Source organism: Aquarana catesbeiana, linkage group LG11 (assembly GCF_042186555.1).
Source record: "Aquarana catesbeiana isolate 2022-GZ linkage group LG11, ASM4218655v1, whole genome shotgun sequence".
NCBI classification, from domain to species: domain Eukaryota; kingdom Metazoa; phylum Chordata; class Amphibia; order Anura; family Ranidae; genus Aquarana; species Aquarana catesbeiana.
The window spans coordinates 208114910-208135526 of NC_133334.1; the positions used below are offsets into that span (position 1 = coordinate 208114910).

The 20617-nt window shown below is 41.6% G+C and overlaps 1 protein-coding gene across 2 annotated transcripts in view; it reads right to left on the reverse strand.

Moving 5' to 3' along the window:
* Positions 1–16137: 16137 nt before the first annotated feature.
* RELA (RELA proto-oncogene, NF-kB subunit) overlaps positions 16138–20617 on the reverse strand; it is a 111009-nt gene continuing 106529 nt past the window's right edge. For both annotated transcript variants that reach the window (XM_073605224.1, XM_073605223.1), the window contains exons 9-11: positions 20518–20598; positions 17138–17197; positions 16138–17047 (exon numbers count right to left, since the gene is read on the reverse strand). In XM_073605224.1, the coding sequence (XP_073461325.1) occupies positions 16467–17047; positions 17138–17197; positions 20518–20598 (722 nt within the window). In that variant the 3' untranslated portion in view covers positions 16138–16466. The remainder of the gene's footprint in view (positions 17048–17137; positions 17198–20517; positions 20599–20617) is intronic.

Sequence of the window (20617 nt, forward strand, 5' to 3'; positions counted from 1 at the left end):
TATAAATGACAATGGTCCCAAAAATGTGTCAAAAATGTCCGATGTGTCCGCCCTATTGTCGCAGTCACGATAAAAAAAAAAAAAAAAAAACGGCACATGTAAGAATTGGTAAGCTGCAAAATACAGGTTTGTTTTTGGATTTATTACTGCTTTGAATAAATCAAGATAACTGATGGAAAAGGTATATTAAAAAGTATGTATTCACCAACAACTTAACTTCTCTTATTTGGTCCCTTTTGGTCTGTTAATCACTCCAGGAAGGTTTTACCCCCTTCCTGACCAGAGCACTTTTTACAATTTGGCACTGCGCTGCTTTAACTGGTAATTGCGCGGTCGTGCAATGCTGTACCCAAACGAAATTTGTGTCCTTTTTCCCCACAAATAGAACTTTCTTTTGGTGGTATTTGATCACCTCTGCATTTTTTATTTTTTGCAATATAAATGAAAAAAGACTGAAAATTTTGAAGGATATTTTCTACTTTTTGCTATAAAAAAAAAAAAAAAAAAAAAAAAAAATTTCACTCAATTTTAGTCATACATTTAGGCCAAAAAAAGCATTCAGCCACGTCTCGGGTAAAAAAAAATTTCAATAAGCGTATATTTATTGGTTTGCGCAAAAGTTATAGCATCTACAAACTAGGGTACATTTTCTGGAATTTACACAGTTTTAGTTTATGACTACCCATCTTATTTCTTAAGGGTGCTAAAATGGCAGGGCAGTACAACCCCCCCCCCCCCAAATGACCCCATTCTGGAAAGTACACACCCCAAAGAATTGCTCAGAGGCATGTTGAGCACATTGAATATTTTATTTTTTGTCACAAGTGATTGAAAAATGACAAAAATAAATAATTTTTTACACAAAATTGTCAGTGAAATGATATATTGCTCAAACATGCCATGGGCATATGCGAAATGACATACCAAAATACATTATGCTGCCTCTTCCGAGTACAGGGATGGTACAATACCACATGTGTGAGACTTTTTGGCAGTCTAGCCGCATACAGGACCTCGAAAACCAATCACTGCCTTCAGGCTAAGAGCGTAAATTTTTTATTTCAATCCTCACTACCTATCACAGTTTTGGAGCCATGAAATGCCCAGATAGCACAAATCCCCCTCCCCCAAATGACCCCATTTTGGAAAGTAGACACCCCAAGCTATTTGCTGAGAGGCATGTTGAGTATTTTGCAGATCTCGTTTATTGTCACAAAGTTTTGAAAAAAAATAAATTTTCCTTTTTTCTTTCTTCACTTTCCAAAACAAATGAGAGCTGCAAAATACTCACCATGCCTCTGAGCAAATACCTTGGGGTGTCTACTTTCTAAAAATGGGTCATTGGGGGGGGGGTTTGAACTGTCCTGGTATTTTATGCCCAACATTAAAAGGTTATGCCACACGTCACCCACTCTAACCACTTGAAGACAAAGCTTCCCGACACTATTTGTTTACATGAAAAAAAAATTTTTTGTTGCTAGAAAATTACTTTGAACCCCTAAACATTATATATATATTTTTTAAAGCAAAGGCCTAGCAGATTAACTTCTTCAGGTCTGCTCTATAGCCAAATGACGGCTACAGCACGGACCTACTCTGCCGGGAGTACTTAGACTCGGTAATCACAGAGCGCGCCGCGGCAATGAGACTCGGCTGATCACAGATCAGAGTAAGGGGTCAATCTCGACCCCTTACCACGTGATCAGCTGCCAGCCAATGACAGCTGATCATGTGATGTAAACAGAGCCGGTAATCGGCTTTTCTCCTCATGCTGATAGCGTGAGGAGAAAAAAAAAAAAAAAAGCTGATCACCAGCTCATCTGTGCCACCTACCAGTGCACAACAGTGCCACTTACCAGTGCCCACAATCACTGCCTCATCAACAGTGCTGCCCATCAGTGTCACCTACCAGTGCTCATCTGTGCCACCTATCAGTAACACCTATCAGTGCCCTTCAGTGCCACCCATTAGTGCCATCTTATCAGTGGCCATCAGTGCCACCTTATCTGTCCCCATCAGTGCCGCCTCATCAGCGCATATTAACGAAGGAGAAAAATTACCCGTTTGCAAAATTTTATAACAAACTATGAAACATGATTTTTTTTTTTTTCAAAATTTTCCATCTTTTTTTGTTTGTTTAGCAAACAATAAAAACCCCAGCTGTGATTAAATACCACCAAAAGAAAGCTCTTATCTGTGTGAAAAAAATTATAAAAAATAGGATTTTTATAACAGCTTACTTGTAAAATCCTTTTCTTTGAAGTACATCACGGGACACAGAGCCACAGTAGTTACTATGTGGGTTATAGGCCACCTTCAGGTGATGGACACTGGCACACCCTAAGACAGGAAGTCCACTCCCTATATAACCCCTCCCACTACTGGGAGTATCTCAGTTTTTGCAGCAAAGCAATACACGTGTATACCAGAAAGAAGGGAGGAACCTCTGTGTCCCGTGATGTACTTCAAAGAAAAGGATTTTACAGGTAAGCTGTTATAAAAATACTATTTTCTTATACATCACAGGACACAGAGCCATAGTAGTTACTATGTGGGATGTCCCATAGCAATGCCAACTGAAGGGAGGGAGACAACAAAAGTAGGACACCAAGAGACCAGAGGACTTATACTGCTCTCTGCAGTACATTGCCCCCGGAGGCGATATCCTCATGACCTTTTACATCTACTTGATAGAATCTGGTAAATGTATGGACTGAAGACCAAGTTGCGGCCTTACAGATTTGAGCCATGGAGGCTTGGTGATGCACTGCCCAGGAAGTACTAACAGCCCTGGTGGAGTGTGCTTTAATATGAAAAGGTGGAACTTTTCTCTTCTCATTTAGAAATAGTAGATTTCAATGCTGCCTGTCCTCTCTTAGGACCTTCAGGCAACACAAACAAAACATCCGTTTTTCGAATCTGAGCAGTGGCCTTCAAGTAGTCCTTGACTGCTCTCACTACATCAAGAGAATGTAATGACTTTTCTTCTGCAGAACAGGGTTCTGGGAAAAATTAAGGTAGAACAATATCCTGGTTTAAATGAAAACCTGATACTACCTGTAGAAAATTAGGATGAGGACGTAATACAACCTTATCCTTGTGCATAATTAAATATGGCTCTTTACAAGAAAGAGCAGCCAACTCCGATACCCTTCTTGCAGAAGATATAGCTACCAGAAAAGTTTCTGTAATACCGACAGGACTAAATTCAAGTCCCAAGGGTTCAGAGGAGACTTAACCGGAGGATTAAGTTGCAATACCCCCTGAATTAAGCTACAAACCAGAGTGCGAAGCAAGTGGTTGCTGAAAAAATACCAATAAGGCTGAAACCTGGCCCTTGATAGTACTCAAGGCCAGCTTCATTTCTAATCCTATCTGTAGAAAGTCAAGGATTCTACCTATGGCATTCTTCCTGGGGTGCCAACCCCTGGAATCACACCAGAAGACATATGCCTTCCAGACTCTAATATAGGACTCTGGAGGCCGGCTTCCTTGCATTAACCAGAGTAGACACCACTGAACCTGACAGCCCATGCTTCTTCAGAATGTGGGTTTCAATAGCCAAACCGTCAAATTTAGCACTTTAGGATTTCTGCATACCAAGATCTCCTGGGCCACAAGAATCACCGCCTTCCCTTCCTGCTTGATCCTGCAAAGAAGTCGTGGAAGCAGAACAGGAGGGAACGCATAAATCAGTGAAAACTGATTCCACTGGAACACCAAGGCATCTGTTCCGCATGTCAGCGGATCCTTTGTCCTTGACACAAAATTGTCGATCTTTTTGTTGAACCTGGATGCAAACAGATTCACGACTGGAATTACCCATTTTTGACATATTGCCAGAAAAATGCCAGGGTGAAGAGTCCATTCTCCTGGGAGCAACTGCTGGCGACTCAAGTAGTCCGCCTGCCAATTCTCTTCCTGGAATGAAGACTGCCGATGGGCAGAAAACAAAATACCTTGCCTAAGTTAGGATATGATTCACCTCTGTCTGGGCCGCACGACTTCTCGTGCCCCCTTGGTGATTGATATAGGCCACTGCTGTGGCATTGTCGAATTTGATCCTGACAGGACAATTCCGTAATCTGAGCGTCCAGGCCTTCAGGGCCAGGCGTGCTGCCCGAATCTCTAGAAAATTGATGGGCAGGGTAATTTCTGATTTGGACCATTTCCCTTGGACAAACGCTTCTTCCAGGACTGCTCCCCAGCCCAGAAGGCTGGCATCTGTTACCACCTTCCAGGTAACTGGTAGGAAGGATTTTCCTTTCTGCAGATTCTTGGCTATCAACCAACAACTGAGGCTTTGGTGCACCTTTGGGCATAAACGCATTGGGAAGTCTAGAGCTTGGATCTTCCTGTTCCAAGTCGGTAGGACACTGTTTTGCAGTAGCCTCGAATGAAATTGAGCATAAGGAACGGCCTAGAATGAAGCCAGCATCTTTCCCAACAATCTCATGCAAAGTCAAATAGAAGGATTCTTCTTTGCTTTGACCACCTGAATCAGTTCCCTTATAGAACTGATCTTTGCCTTGGGTAAGAACACCATTTTTTTTACCCTGTATCTGTGATCAGACCCAAGTATTACAATCTCCTTGATGGTTTTAAGGAAGATTTCTCTAGGTTGAGAATCCAACCAAGGTATTCCAGGTAGCTGACTGTGGTGACCAAACTTTGGTCTAAGCGGGCTACCGACTAGTCTATCAAGAGCAGATAGTCTAAGTAAGCTAGAATCGTTATACCTTGAGCCCTTAATCTGGCTAAAGGGGGAGCCAGGACCTTTGTAAACACTCAAGGTGCAGTAGCTAGACCGAAAGGCAGAGCTACAAACTGAAAATTAAGATTTTCTATCTCGAATCGTAGATATTTCTGGAGAGCGGGAAAAATAGGTACATGGAGATAAGCATCCTTGATGTCGATTGACGCTAGAAGTTCACCTTGTAGAATGGAGACCACTGATCGGATTGACTCGAAAAGAGCGAATATTCAAAAATCGGTTTAGATCTTTGAGATCTAGAATGGGTCTGACATCCCCCTTTGGTTTCGGTACCGTGAAAAGGTTTGAATAAAACCCTAATCTCAGCTCTTCCATGGTCCGATGCTTGAAAGAGAGACTTCTTTTTCTCTGGATCTTTGGGAGCGTTTGATCAGAGAAAACGAGGAGACGGGGACTCTCGGAACTCTAGTTTGTACCCTAGAGAACTTGAGAACTGAGAACCCTTGAGAAATGCAGAAGTCTTCCCCCCACTTGAGCGAGTGGGGGCGCCCCTTCATAAGGAGATTTTACTTTTTTGCTTCGTAGGTTTCCTTCCCCAGGGCCTCATTTGTCCCTGGGGTTGACCCTGAGGTTTACCTAACTTGAGGAGGCTTGCCTGGAGGCTGATGCCCCTGGTACTGGAGAAGAAGCTTGTTTAAAAGGAAAACGCTTACTCCTTTTCTTAACTGGCAAAAGGGAACTTTTCCCATTAGAAATTCTTTGGATGTATTTATCCAGATCGCCAAACAGCCGTTCACCGCAAAATGGAAAACTAGCCAGGAGCTTTTTGCATGGTGCTTCGGCTGACCAATTTTTCAACCATAGTACTCTACGCATATGCACCAGCCCAAGCGCAAGTCGTGAGGCCTGGAGAATAGAATCTCTCATAGCATCTATTGCAAAACATAACGCCCCAGGTATCCCGGCCAAATCTTGGGCCTGCTGATCAGGAATAATCTTGAGCACCTGTCTAAACTGGTCTCTTAAGGATTGACATACACCGATTGCTGCCAGCGTAGGCTGAGTCACTAAATCTGCCAGAGGAAAATTATTTAATAGGAATTCCAACTTCTTATCCGTTGGATCCTTCAGCATTTGAGCATTGTCTACCGGACAAGTCAAATTTTTATTCACAGAGGATATAGCAGTGTCAATTGCTGGCATCCCCCATTTCTTATTAAATTCTTCCTCAATAGGATAAAGTGTTAAACAGTTTTTCCCTCCGAAAAGGTTTTCATCTGGGTGATCCTACTCAGAATACATAAGCTTTCTCAGCAATGAATGGATAGGAAAAGCATGAATAGCTTGGGGAGGCTTTAGTGAACCCAAACAAGAAGTGGGCTCATCAACTGACTCAGCTAATGGCAGCATTAATGTGGAGCGGACCAATTCAGTAAAAGATTGTACCATCAATTTTTCAGATTGTGAACCCGATCCTTCCGTATTTGACTCTTCAGAAGAGTCATCATAAGCCTCTTCCTGGTCCCCTGAGAGAAATTCATCATCTCCCGCCCCCCGGTTCCTCAGTTTGAGGGTCCTGGGCAATGGAAGGGGACCTATCGCGTTTAGTCCCATTCTGGGATGCGATTAAAGCATCAATTTTCTGCTCCAATCCTAATATGGTTGAGGAAAAAACCTCTTTAGTAATATAGACAGGGGCTGCAGTGTTGAAAGCAGTTGCAACACCTGACGGCATTGATGGCTCACTCTGACCAGCCACCTCAGAACTCTCAGGGGAGGATGCCATTTTTTTTTTTTAGAGATGGTTCTGGGCTTTTTTACAGCTGAAGAAGTCCTTCTTGAGCCCTTTTTTGGGGTGTTAGCCTCCCCTTCTGACCATAGCCGATGAACAAAAGCAGAGGTACTACCAGAAGGAACGCATCCACTGCTTGAGCAAAAGTCCAGCCACTGCTATTAATGCTCAGCCTGATGCGAATAGTAAATGTGTCAATAGGAATGCCTGTGTCACCAAACCTCTTACATGCCCCTCTTTGCTCTTGTGTCTCCCTGACAACTTGCAGCTTTGCAAAATAGAGCTTTTTAACACACTCCCACGCATCACGCCCCCCTCCTCACTCTTTCAAAAGAGTTTTCCCGCGCGAGCTACCGATCCGACGGGATCGGCTTGTGTGTGAGGGAGGGATGGCGAGGAGGAAACCTAGACAAGCCGCCATGAAGGGGCGGTAGGAAAACGGAGTGGCATGCCGATCATTTTTAGCTTTCCCCTTTCCAGGCAGAGGGGGAGAGCTTTGTCCAGGTGGGGGTGTCTGGTGGAAGAAACCCCCCCAAACTTACCAGAGGTCTGCCTGCTAGCCGGAGGAAAAAAGCCTGCTGCTTCCTGACACAGCGTGATCTCTGAGGAAGGCATGAGAACCCACACTCCTGGACCCGTAATAGCACCCCGCCAGTAAAACTTTATGGCTGAAAAATACCAAAGTACTGGATCCTGGGGTCCAGCTCTCTAAAAAGAGAAGCGTTACAAGCAAAATCTTGTTTCTTCAGACACGAGGCCTGGGTACCATTCAATTTGGCCTAAAAGACACTTTGAATGGATCCAGCTGCATAGATAGCCCCAGCAAGGATTTCTCCAGTGGCGCTCAGCACAGCACATCTTTACTCGTGACCAACACCTTAGACACTGTCGAACAAACTGAGGTACTCCCAGTAGTGGGAGGGCTTATAAAGGGAGTGGACTTCCTGTCTTAGGGTGTGCCAGTGTCCATCACCTGAAGGTGGCCAATAACCCACATAGTAACTACTATGACTCCGTGTCCCATGATGTACGATAAGAAATTGAATTTGGGTACAGTGTTGTATGACCACGCAATTGTCAAAGTGCGTCAGCACTGAAAGCTGAAAATTGATCTGGGCAGGAGGGGGTGTAAGTGCCCAGTAAGCAAGTGGTTAAAATGGTGGGTGTTGGAATTTTTTTTTTCACATCGTATTTGCGCAGCGACTTTTCAAATGCAATTTTTTGGGGAAAAAAACCACTTTGAATTTGAATGCACTAAAACACTCTATATTGTCCAAATGTTTGGTAAAATATAAAAGATGATCTTATGCCGAGTACATGGATACCAAACGACATGCTTTAAAATTGCGCACAACCGTGCAGCAGCGACAAACTATATACATTTTTAAAAGCCTTAAAGGGTTACCACTTTAGATGTACAGAGGAGGTCTACTGTTAGAATTACTGCCCTTGATCTGACATTCACGGTGATACCTCACATGTATGGTGCAATTGCTGTTTACATACGACACAAGACCAACGCTTGTGTTCGCCTTTGTGCGTGAACATGGGGGGGATAGGAGTGCTTTTTTTTTATGATTTTGCCTTTTTATTTTTACACTATTTATTTTTTTTTTTTTTAACCATTTTTATCACAGGGAATGCAAATATCCCTTATGATAGTGATAGATAGTGACAGGTACTCTTTAAAAAATTGGGGTCCATTAGACTCTAGATCTCTCCTTTCTGCTCTCAAAGCACTTGACCACACCAAGATCGGTGTGATAAGATGCTTTTCCAAATTTCCCAATGGCGCTGTTTATATCTGGCAAAACCGGTCATAAAACGCTCGTAGCTTCCGGTTTCTTAGGCCACAGAGATGATTAGAGGCATTCTGGTCTTCGATCAGCTCTATGGTTAGCTGGCGGAACCACCGGCTGCATTCTCAGGTTCCCCGGTGGGACAGGAGAGCCCGAGAAAATCATGAAAGATGGCAAGGGGGGGGGGGGGGGGCTGCTTGTAAAAGCAGTCTAGCAGCTAGGATTGCTTTTACATGAAAGCCGACCGCTGCAACAAAGATCAGTATGTTGCTGGTCTTTGTTGGGCATATATTGTAATGTTCTTTTTTTTTCATGCAGCCTGTGGGCTGAACGAAAAGAGATTGATCGGTGATTGACGTATCGTGAGAGCAAACACTGTTGCTGTCAAGATAAATGAAAAAGAAAAGAAAATAATGGTTGACAATAAAACACAGTAAACACCAAAGTATAAAAGAATTACATACCTGAAATGCAAACATGATATAACATAGTAACAATAAAACATTGCAGTTATAAAATACAGTAAAACACAGCAGAACAATAGAGAGAGAAAAGAGAAAGAATAAAAACGACAACTATTTTTTGGCTATTTTATATATTTTTTTTTTTATACTTTTTATTTGTAACTAACGGGTTCCAGGTTCGGGGGTCTCAAAATGCGATGATATCTTTTGGAGACCCTGTGAAAGTGTGTCCTATGACTGTGCAGTGCTGTACCCTATGCTAATACTCCACTAGTGTGTGGTAGCGTTCGAAACATTCACCGATGCAAAGACCAGGTTGGTTAAGACAAGAGAGACAATAATAGCGGGTGTCTATATCCGCGTTTTCTACAGACACAACATCTTCTTTGGGGTGATCGTTGGGTAGGGGTACCAGCGAGGACATACAGAAATGCCGCTCATGCAGCCAGCTCACTGCAATTGCGTTGGGAAGTTAGACCACAGCACAGTCTGGAAAAAGAAGGGCTGTGATAATCTCTTCCTGGAATTTAACCACTTCAGCCCCGGAAGTATTTACCCCCTTTTTGACCGGGCCATTTTTTGTGATACGGCACTGTGTCACTTTAACTGACAATTGCACGGTGTGTGACGCTGTACCCAAACAAAATTGACGTCCTTGTTTCCACACAAATAACGCTTTCTTTTGGTGGTATTTGATCACCTCTGCAGTTTTTTTTTTTTTTTTTTTTTTTATAGTGCAAAAAATTAAAACTGACTTTTTTTTTTTTTTTTCGAAATAAACAGTATTTTTTACTTTTCCCTATACTAAATATCCCCCAAAAATATATATATAAAAAAACAAACAAACACATTTCTTCCTCAGTTTAGACCGATATGTAGTAGTCTACACATTTTTGGTAAAAAATAAATAAAATCGCAATAAGTGTATATTGATTGGTTTGCGCAAAAGTTATAGCGTCTACAAAAAAGGGGCTAGATTTATGGCATTTTTATTATTTTTTTTTTTTTTACTAGTCATGGCGGCAATCTGATTTTTATCAGGACTGCGACATTACGGCGGACAGATTGGACACGTGACACTATTTTGGGACCATTGACATTTATACAGCGATCAGTGCTATAAATAGCCACCGATTACTGTATAAATGTCATTGGCAGGGAAGGGGTTAACACTGGGGGGTTGATCAAGGGGTTGTGTTACCTAGGGCTGATTCTAACTGTGGGGGGATGGGACTGCCTGGGTGAGGAGACCGAACATTGTTCCTAAGCATTAGGAACAACAGATCACTCTCTTCACCCCTGACAGAACAGAGATCTGTCCGTTTACATGGACAGATCTCAGTTCTGTCCTTCTCAGGAGCAATCGGCCATGTGCACGAGCTCCTACGTCATGGCGCGGGCCCTATACTCCTTAAAGTGCCCGCCCTACAGCTACGGCCTTTTGCGCAGGAGTGCCATTCTGCCGCTGTCAATCAACGGCGGGCGGAAAACAGTTAAGGAAGGATCCAGTTCATCCTGACGCCTTGTATAGCGCATAAGCGTTCAGCGGAGCCAATTGGAATAAGTATAGACAATTTTGTACCAGCGTCTGTGATACTGCAGTGCTGGATGTACGACCAGGAAGTACTAGGCCGCTGGTGCTTGCCAGTTCACCAGAAGGATGAGCGGCACAAGTACTGGCTTTCTGCTTCATACGAGAGCCCTGCAGTTGCACCTCAACAGAACTGGGTCGGGACACCCGACCTTAGCAGGGACCACTACTCCGTTATCAGAGCTATCTGTCAGGGTGCTTCTGCTGTCTACTGGATCGTATTCTGAGCCTGAATTTGACAGATGGGTGACTTTCCTCTTCACTCTCATCTGTCATGTTCAGAAACATGTAGGTCTCCTCACTAGTGGACATTCGAATGGACATTGTGGCCTCTAAATTTACTGGTACAACTAGTGAGACTCACAGGCAAAGAGAGCACCCGATTGTCAGAGCCTGCTTCAAGCGCTACCAAAAAAAAAAAAAAAACTGTTAGGTCTGATCCCTGCGAACACTGACTCTACGCTGCAGTTATGCATTTTGTAAGTGACAGTGATCGATTGATACTGCACTTGGGTTTGCTGGGCGGAGGGGCTAAACGCAGGTGTTAGCAGGTATCTGGGCTGATCCCACTACTGCTGCATTTTTGGGGTTAAACCTTTATTGGGGGGGTTAGGGTTTACCCTAAAGCTACCTGGACCTACTACTAACTGCCCTAACGCTGATTAGTGTCACAAATGACACCAATACAGTGAAAAATTTGAAAACTGAAAACTGCACTTGGTGACACTGACATGGAGTGAAGGGGGTAACTGGGGGGGCGCGATTGGGGAGTGAGTGTGCCTACGTGTACTGGTGTTAGTGCAACTCAGTTAGATGTCCTCTCCTCTCTGGAACAGAAAAGAGTTCCACGAGGGGAGATGACATCACGTCCCCTGCCCGTGTTTACACTTACAGGCAGGGGAAGCATTTCATTCATCAGAACGGATCAGCAGGTCCAGGCCAGAAATCATTGGCCTGGACCTGAAGATTGATCGGTTCTGTAACAAATCTGATCGTCGCGGGCGCCATACAGGTATGGCGTTTCGCGCAGTGGTGCCATTCTGCCGCCGTATATCGGCGTTGGCTGGTCAGGAACCGGTTAAAATATACCATTGAGATAAATTTAATATACAGTTGTGCCCATTAGTACCATAATTTATGATTTCTTGGCCATTTTTCAGAGAATATGAATGATAACACAAACTTTTCTTTCACTAGTGGTTAGTGTTTGGCTGAAGCCATCTATTATCAATCAACTGTTTTTACTCTTTTTAAATATTAAATCACAACAGAAACTACCCAAATGACCCTGATCAAAAGTTTACATACCCTGGTGATTTTGGCCTGATAACATGCACACAAGCTGGCACAAAGCAGTTTGAATGGCTATTAAAAGGTAACCATCCTCACCTGAGATGCGTTTGCTTGAAATTAGTGTGTGTGTGTATAAAAGGTCAATGAGTTGCTGGACTCCTGACAGACCCTTGCATCTTTCATCCAGTGCTGCACTGACGTTTCTGGATTCTGAGTAATGGGGAAAGCAAAATTGTCAAAGGATCTGCGGGGAAAGGTAGTTGAACTGTATAAAACAGGAAAGGGATATAAAAAGATATCCAAGGAATTGAGAATGCCAATCAGCAGTGTTCAAGCTCTAATCAAGAAGTGGAAAATGAGGGGTTCTGTTGAAACCAAACCACGGTCAGGTAGACCTACTAAAATTTCAGCCACAACTGCCAGGAAAATTGTTCGGGATGCAAAGAAAAACCCACAAATAACTTTAGGTGAAATACGGGACTCTCTGAAAACATGTGGTGTGGCTGTTTCAAGATGCACAATAAGGAGGCACTTGAAGAAAGATAGGCTACATGGTCGACTCGCCAGAAGAAAACCATTACTACGCAAATGCCACAAAGTATCCCGCTTACAATATGCCAAACAGCACAGAGACAAGCCTCAAACCTTCTGGCACACAGTCATTTAGAGTGATGAAACCAAAATTTAGCTTTTTGGTCACAACCATAAACACTACATTTGGAGAGGAGTCAACAAGGCCTATGATGAAAGGTACACCATTCCTACTGTGAAACATGGATCGCTGATGTTTTGGGGATGTGTGAGCTACAAAGGCACAGGAAATTTGGTCAAAATTAATGGCAAGATGAATGCAGTATGTTATCTAAAAATACTGGTGGAACATTTACATTCATCAGCCAGGAAGCTGCGCATGGGACGTACTTGGATATTCCAACATGACAATAATCCAAAAACACAAGGCCAAGTCGACCTGTCATTGGCTACAGCAGAATAAAGTGAAGGTTCTGGAGTGGCCATCTCAGTCTCCTGACCTCAATATCATTGAGCCATTCTGGGGAGATCTCAAAACGTGCAAGTTCACGCAAGACGGCCCAAGAATTTACAGGAACTGGGGCTTTTTGCCAAGAGGAATGGGCTGCTTTACCATTTGAGAAGATAAAAAGCCTCATCCACAAATACCACAAAAGACTTCAAGCTGTCATTGATGTTAAATGGGGCAATCCACGTTATTAAGAACTGGGGTATGTAAACTTTTGATCATTTGAGTAGTTTCTGTTGTCATTATGATTTAAAAAGAGTAAACACAGTTGCTTGATAATAAATGGCTTCAACCAAACACTAACACATAAGTGAAATAAAAGTTTGTTTTATCATTCCTATTCTCTGAAAAATGGCCAAGAAATCATAAATTCTGCCAGGGTATGTAAACCTATGAGCACAACTGTAAAAGTGCAAAAAAAAAATACATGTTGATCTTGCCAGAAATCCAGTCAGCGGAGAGCAGTTCCCAGAGGCAGAAAGCACAGAAGGTAAATCAGTTACTATTTTTCTTAGTGCACTCTCAGGACTTCAGAGCCCCACTATCTATGTTATAGAATAGAGGATAGAGCATTGTGTCGGCTGTCCCGATACAGTAAGGGTGAGTTTTCCTAGGACAGAAAGTTTGTTACTGTCAAGAGGTGAAAATTAAGGAAAAATACCTGAAAAAAAAATGAATGCAGCCATTTTATTCAAGGAATGGTTAGCTGCAATATATAATTTTTTTCGTGTTTAAATACACTTTCGTGTCTGGTATATTACACCTCATAAAAGGGCAACTGATGTCAGGTACGTCTGACACAGAACTGTGGTATGATGGTCCCTATGGTTCTTGCCATAACATGCATACTCAGGATATACAGCAAAGTCAAGGTCTATGAGACAGGTGGACCAATTTGAGCTTGGAATACTTCATTAAAACGTACACAAGTTTTTTTCTGAATAGTGTGTGGCTTCTTTTATGTTTGGACATGCACAGGATACCTGCACCATTATTGCCTCCTTCAGCAATGCAAGGTTCATGCTCTCCCTCTTTGGTCCATCACCAGTGCTGCAATCTTCCTCAGTTTGCAGCTTTCTTTAATGGCTAGCTTGGGATGACGTGATACTACCATGTGCACCAAGGTTACTTACTCCTGCCATTTGTATACATCTCAGTTAGTTTACATCTCAGTTAGTTTACTATTTTTAAGAAACTGATATAAGGAAAGAAAAAGGAGGAAAAGAAGAAAAAAGAAGATTCTGTTGCAATATTGGCCATAAACAGACTTTAGAGCATCTTGGAAGACAAGTTGAAGCATTTAAGGCTAAAGCGTTTCAAAGGCATTTCTAAGCCAACAGTCTGCAAGCGTTAGAAATTATTGACACTCTCTAGAAGCAAAATCAGACACAGTGTCAAATATCCCCAGGGTGGCACCCAAGAGCTGATTTTTACTACCATGGGATAAAGTTTGCAATAAAACAAAAAACAAAACAGTGAGCGCCAATCTGCATCAGGATATTCAGATGCAGATCACACTGAATCCAAGTCAGAAATACAGGAATGTACTAAGGGTTCACAAACAAATTCTTTCAAACTGTAGATTTCTGTCTTTTTTCCCCCTATAGCAAGCTATCTAGGTAAAATGTGATAACCAGATAATTTACTCATTCCTACAGCCTTTCATGTTATGATTTTTTCCTGCTATTCTGCACTCTTTAGCTTGTGCTCTAGACAAAAGATATAGATTAGTTTGGAGTACGCTTACTAGAAAAAAGCAAAAGACACTTATTGGGTCAATGAAATACCTCTTGTCTACAGATATTTGAAGTTGCTAATTCAGAAATTTTAAACTATACTCATTACAGTTCAACTGAAACTAAAAAGTGATAGCTGGTCAAGATGCACTAAAAAGGCACTTTGTTAGAATTGAAAATAAATTAAATAAAAAAAAAACAAATAAAAAAAGCATTGTCTGAGAACATCCATCCATTCACATCCCTTCTTTTTAAATGGTAAAAACATAACCCTTACAACTTCATTGTAACATACATATATCTCAACAAAACCTTTAAAATTGTTACATTTGTAAACAAATGTAGTAGAGTTTATTAGCTCAAGCACAATATTAAACTATGGGTTAACGATCTGTGTATATTTTATTTTAAATCAGAGGTACCAATTCAAATTCCAAGAGTCACCACTGTTTACGTGTCAGAGTAAATGAAGCTTCTTAAAGCGGAACTTCAGTCATTTTTTCATCTTTCCATCTATTAAACCTTCTGCCCTTGTTGTTTTAACTCTGGATAGTAAAACATTTTTTTCTGCCAGTAAATACCCTATACAACCCACTTCCTGTTTCTTGTCTGTCATTAGCCTAGGCTTATGACATCTTGCTCAGCTCTCTCTCTCTCTCTCTCTCTCTCGAGAGAGAGAGAGAGAGAGAGAGAGAGAGAGAAAGAGAAAGTTTGCCAGGAAGGGAGGGGGGGATGAGTCATAAGAGCGCCAATGAGAGCTGCAGAGCTGGAGGTGTGCCCCTGTGTGTCTGTGGAAATACAGGAAGTGAACAGGCAACAGCTTCAACTGCCCACAGTTAAAATGATTGCAGCCAGACTCTGTGGAGGGAGAATTCTGCAGCATATTTGGCAAGTACAGAATCACAGTATATATAAAATAATATGCAAAGTGGTTGGAGGGAAGCTTAGGAATGGCAAAGATGTTTTTATTACAAATTATGTGAACAGACTGCAGTTCCTCTTTAACTCATTTAAAAGCAAAGTGGTGAAGGGGAAAAATGTGCGCTGAATGAAAAGATTACCGTATTTATCGGCGTATAACACGCACCTTGAATTTTAAGAGGGAAGTTTTAGGAAAAAAACTTACATTTTAAATAAAGAATTTTGAAGCAAAATGAGGGTCAGTGCCCATCTGCAGCCTCGCTGTTGCCCATTTATAAAGCCAGATCAGTGCCCATCTGTAGCCTTGCCATTGCCCTTAATTGCAGCCCTGCCCATCATTGCAGCCTAATCAGTGCCCATCTGCAGCCTTGTCCATAATTGCAGGCTGATCCATTCCCATCTGCAGCCTTGTCTATGCTGGGATAGACAAAGCTGGATCTTATGTGGGCTCGGCTCGCAGTCACACCCAATCCCGCCCCTTGGCTCGGCTCCTATGATGAACATAACAGTGGCCCAATGCCGGGACATCAATGCTAGGAGCCGTCCAGGGGCCGGGACTGGGTGCGACTGCGAGCCAATCGCACAGGAGATTGCAGCTCTGTATTTCAGCGGCGCTCGTTCCCTCCTTCCCCTCCAAGGCAGCCTATATCGGCGTATAATACGCACACATGGATTTTACCCCTATTTTAAGGGGGTAAAGTGCGTGTTATACGCTGATAAATACGGTATATCTGGAGGTAATAGTGCCAATAGAGCGCATATAAAATGTTATCTTGTCTGTAAGCCAGTTAAGCATTAAATGTTTGTTTTATTTAACATGGATGTAATTTTTGCTGATAATTAGAATGTGATAGATGACTTTACTTTAAAATACACCACATTAAGGTTATTCATAGAAGATTAGCCTGTATCAAGGCTATTAAAGATGCAACATGGCTATTTCAAGCTCTCTTGTTAAAGTGAATCAGGATGAAATTCAACAGGGCCAGCACAATCCTCAACATTGTAGGCCCAATATCACCTAAATAGCAAAAGCACCCTGAAGGAGTTGAAGGCCAACTGTGTTCTGAAGAATTATACTGTTCCACTAGTGAAGGCATACATCTTCACCAAGTATTCATTTCATACCCATGAGAGATGAAAAGTCAATATCTATCATGGAGTTCAAACTTTCGCCTTGCTGCATGTCAAAAATCCCATTCATTAAGGTGCTGTCAAGTCTTTCAGAGCTTTCCTCTCCACCAGCCCCCTCATTAGATCCAGACGCCATGAGCCGAGCAATCGATTCTGGATATGCCATGAGGGTACTCTGATTATGCCCAGATTCATGCAGGGCCTGTGAAAGAGAACCTGAAGACTGAGATTGACTGAGAAGCTGGCCAAAATCACTATTGTCAATGGAACTTAGGCTGGCACAATGGCTGTCAGGGTCATTTTGCAGCATGTTTACTAAATCAAGGTTTCCATCATCTGTAAAAGAAGGGTAGTCCATATCTATACGATCTTCAGGTGATGGTGGAGGCTGTTGCATTGGAGGCATAGGGGAAAAGCCAATACTGGCAAAATCACTAATATTCACAGTAGAGAGAAGTGTGGACATTGCATCTCCAGCATCAGGTTTTACCATGTACGGAGGGACAGAAGAAAGGACTGGTACCAACATCTGAGAACTTGGACGAATGGGAGTTGGCGCAGGTTCTAAATCAAACAAAACAACAGAAAATGGTTCCATTATCAAGACCAAATAAGAGGAAAGAGGAATGGGCAAGAAGAGGGACAAGAACAAACCTGGTTTTGGAATGTTGCGGGTCGGTATAGCAATCCTGCGCTGGTGCTTTGTTTCATTTCCTGAAAGTATATTAATATTTGTGTCAGGATATTTGGATGTTCTATTCTAAGGACACATGCCCCAGTGGCAACTACACAGACTTGAGGGTAAATTTAGTTTTTGCTTTACCTCTAATGTGAGGGCACTGAAACTAAACAAGTACTAAAGATAACACAAGAAATGTCTGTTGAAATCAAATGTCTTAAGATAAAAATATGCGCTGCGCTTAAGTAAACCAAATAAAATATAATTATTCTGAAAAATGAAACAAATGTAAGAGTACTAATCTAAATTTAGCACTACTTGCTGCTCCAATAAAAATAAAGTGCAAAGTGCAAACGTAAAACCAATAGAAAGTGCACAGTGCAAATTAGGACAAATGCAAACATAAATATTATACATCAAAAATAAACAGTGCTAAGTACTCTGTATAAGACACCGTAAGTGCCCCAATATTGTACATCAAATATTAAAGTGCATAGATAAACATCATCAGTGTTAAATGCTCCATATAAAAACACAAGTGCTCAATGGTTAATTCCAAAGAACTGTGAAAAAAGTCCTATATGGCAATCCAAATTGATGCGTGCAGGTAAAATCCAAATGTGATAACATTTGTCATGCTGAGATATCCTTAGTGCCGGAAAACATGCTCCGGTGCACCTCAGTGGCCCCCTTAGGCTAATCTGCTCACCTCAGAGCGTGTGACCCAGCTGCTACCCTGAGTCCAAACACTCTTTGGAGCCACCCCTGGGCTCAATGCTGATGTCAGAGATACTCCTCCAGATGGATTCAATGCAGCTCCATACATAAGAATGAAAGGGAAACTATATAGTATAATATAGCCAAATGAAATTTATTGAATAAAACCACTCCCCGCAATGGGGTACTCACATAATACTGGTGCGTCAGTGCACCATTCTACAATAGCCTTCTATGTCAATGTGTAGAAACCGCCAGACGTATGGTGTGGTATGCTGCGGCAACAAACTTCTGCTGTGTGTGCTCCGTGATGCTCTCTCTGTCCTGGCCCCTCCCCTACGTGTGTTCGACACAGGGATCACGTGTCTTCATCAGGGGGATATGATTCAACGGATGCTCTGCAGGTTTAAATAAGACGGCCGTGGCCATTTTGCCATGGACCGCGGACACTCTAGTGTTGGACTACAGCTTAGATATAGAGGTAAAAAGCCCATCTCCCAACAAACGCCCTATCTGATAAACAGACGGTGGACAATCAATGGGAACTACCTACAATATATCAATCAGTACTCTATCGATCTATTAGTGTCAACGGGAATAAATTGTGTTGCTAATATACATCCCAGGACGGAGCTCCGGTATCCTTCATACCCCACACCATACCTCTATAGAAGCATTCAAAATGTATATGCATATAGAACCGAGTGCGAGCTGTCGCTTAACCCGGGTACTAAAAACTTTAATGAAAAAAATTTATAACATGGCAAATAAAATACATCAATCACCTAAACTGATAAGTATACCCTAATGGTGTGATATATCAAATTTCTTATATCCATATATGCAGAAGGAGGACATGAATAATACAATATATTAACAAATAATAAAAAATTAAATAAGTATATTAAAATATTAAAAATTATTGCATATGATTATATCTAAAATCCAACCCCTATCTATTAGACGTAACTTTAAACTAAAATGATTAAATGATCGTTCATAACCCAACGATAGGTACGGCCATGATGTCATCACCTAATATGTAAATTATAAACCCAAATGAACGCCACCTCTACATCCCCATATTAATTTACGCCTAATGGTAACCCCAGAAAAAAATCCCATGTAAGAGGGCTAAATGTGTTACCAACAGAGAACCCCTAAAAAACAAATAAAATTCTCCCCAAAAAGTAATCTGGGTAAACAATCATCAAGGAAACATTCCCAAATAACCATTGAGTGGTGTTTTATATGGAGCATTTAACACTGATGATGTTTATCTATGCACTTTAATATTTGATGTACAATATTGGGGCACTTATGGTGTCTTATACAGAGTACTTAGCACTGTTTATTTTTGATGTATAATATTTATGTTTGCATTTGTCCTAATTTGTACTGTGCACTTTCTATTGGTTTTTACGTTTGCACTTTATTTTTATTGGAGCAGCAAGTAGTGCTAAATTTAGATTAGTACTCTTACATTTGTTTCATTTTTCAGAATAATGATATTTTATTTGGTTTACTTAAGCGCAGCGCATATTTTTATCTTTGCACTTTTGACACGATATATGAGACACGCAGCTATTAGTAACACACATTGGGCACAGGATCAGTGTGGCTTATAAGATTCATTTACAATTTGAAATCAAATGTCTTGACGGCCAAATGAAAGCTAATGCTTTTTGTTGCTTGTAAAAGAAAAAAAAATATTAGTATTAGGGGGTGGATGATGGCTATAAAGCTAAAATGGAGCAAGTTTCTCCCACATATTAAAAAAAAAAACAAAAAAACAAACAAACAGATTTAGGGGTTGATTTACTAAAACTGGAGAGTGCAAAATTGGACACAGATCTGCATAGAAACCAATCGGCTTCTAGTTTTTTTTGTCAAAGCTAAATTGAACAAGCTGAAGTTGGAAGCTGATTGGCTATTATGCAGTTACACCCGATTTTGCACTCTCCAGTTTTAGTAATTCACCCCCTTAGTATCGAATGGTGGCCATACATGGTCAATGTCCGATTACACAAGTTTCCAAATCAGACATCAAGTGACCAAGACAAAAATGTCATGGCCAAGGGATGAGACAGACAGCTGAGATTTCGATAGCAATTTGCTTGTGGCGCAATAAAAAAAAAAAAAAAAAAAATGCGGGGTCAATCAAATGGTCTACATGTAAATAAGCATGTCTCAGATTGTGAAATTATCCAACCGCCTCTCCACTCCACCAATCCTAGGAAGCATTGTACCCGAATGATAAGAATACAAAGCTCCCTCTGAATGGCTGACTTGATCTTTTTCTGGGAGCAGACAGGAAGTTGTCCGTGCTGTTGCTGGAACACAGCACAGCATACTGTATGCAGCTAATGCTAATACAGTATGATGCACTGCTCACTGCCGCCAAATAACTTAGCATTGAAAATAGTTTGTTTGGGCCAGCTTGGCCCAAATGAACTATTTAAAGTGACAAGAAACCTAGCCTGTGGGCTGAACGAAAATAAATAATTCTAACAGGATCCCCACTATACAGTGCAGATGGACAAATTCCCCTGCTAGGCTACTGTCTGAATACTGTCAGAATACCGGAATGCTGGCTGCATACAAAATTAAAACACTGGTATGGCTGAAATTCTTTCACCTGCAAATGGATTCCTTTTTACAATGTGCTTGAAGTTTTCCATTGTTCTCTTTCTTTTCTCCTCAATGTGATGAAAATCTCCTGTAAAAATTGGTAAATA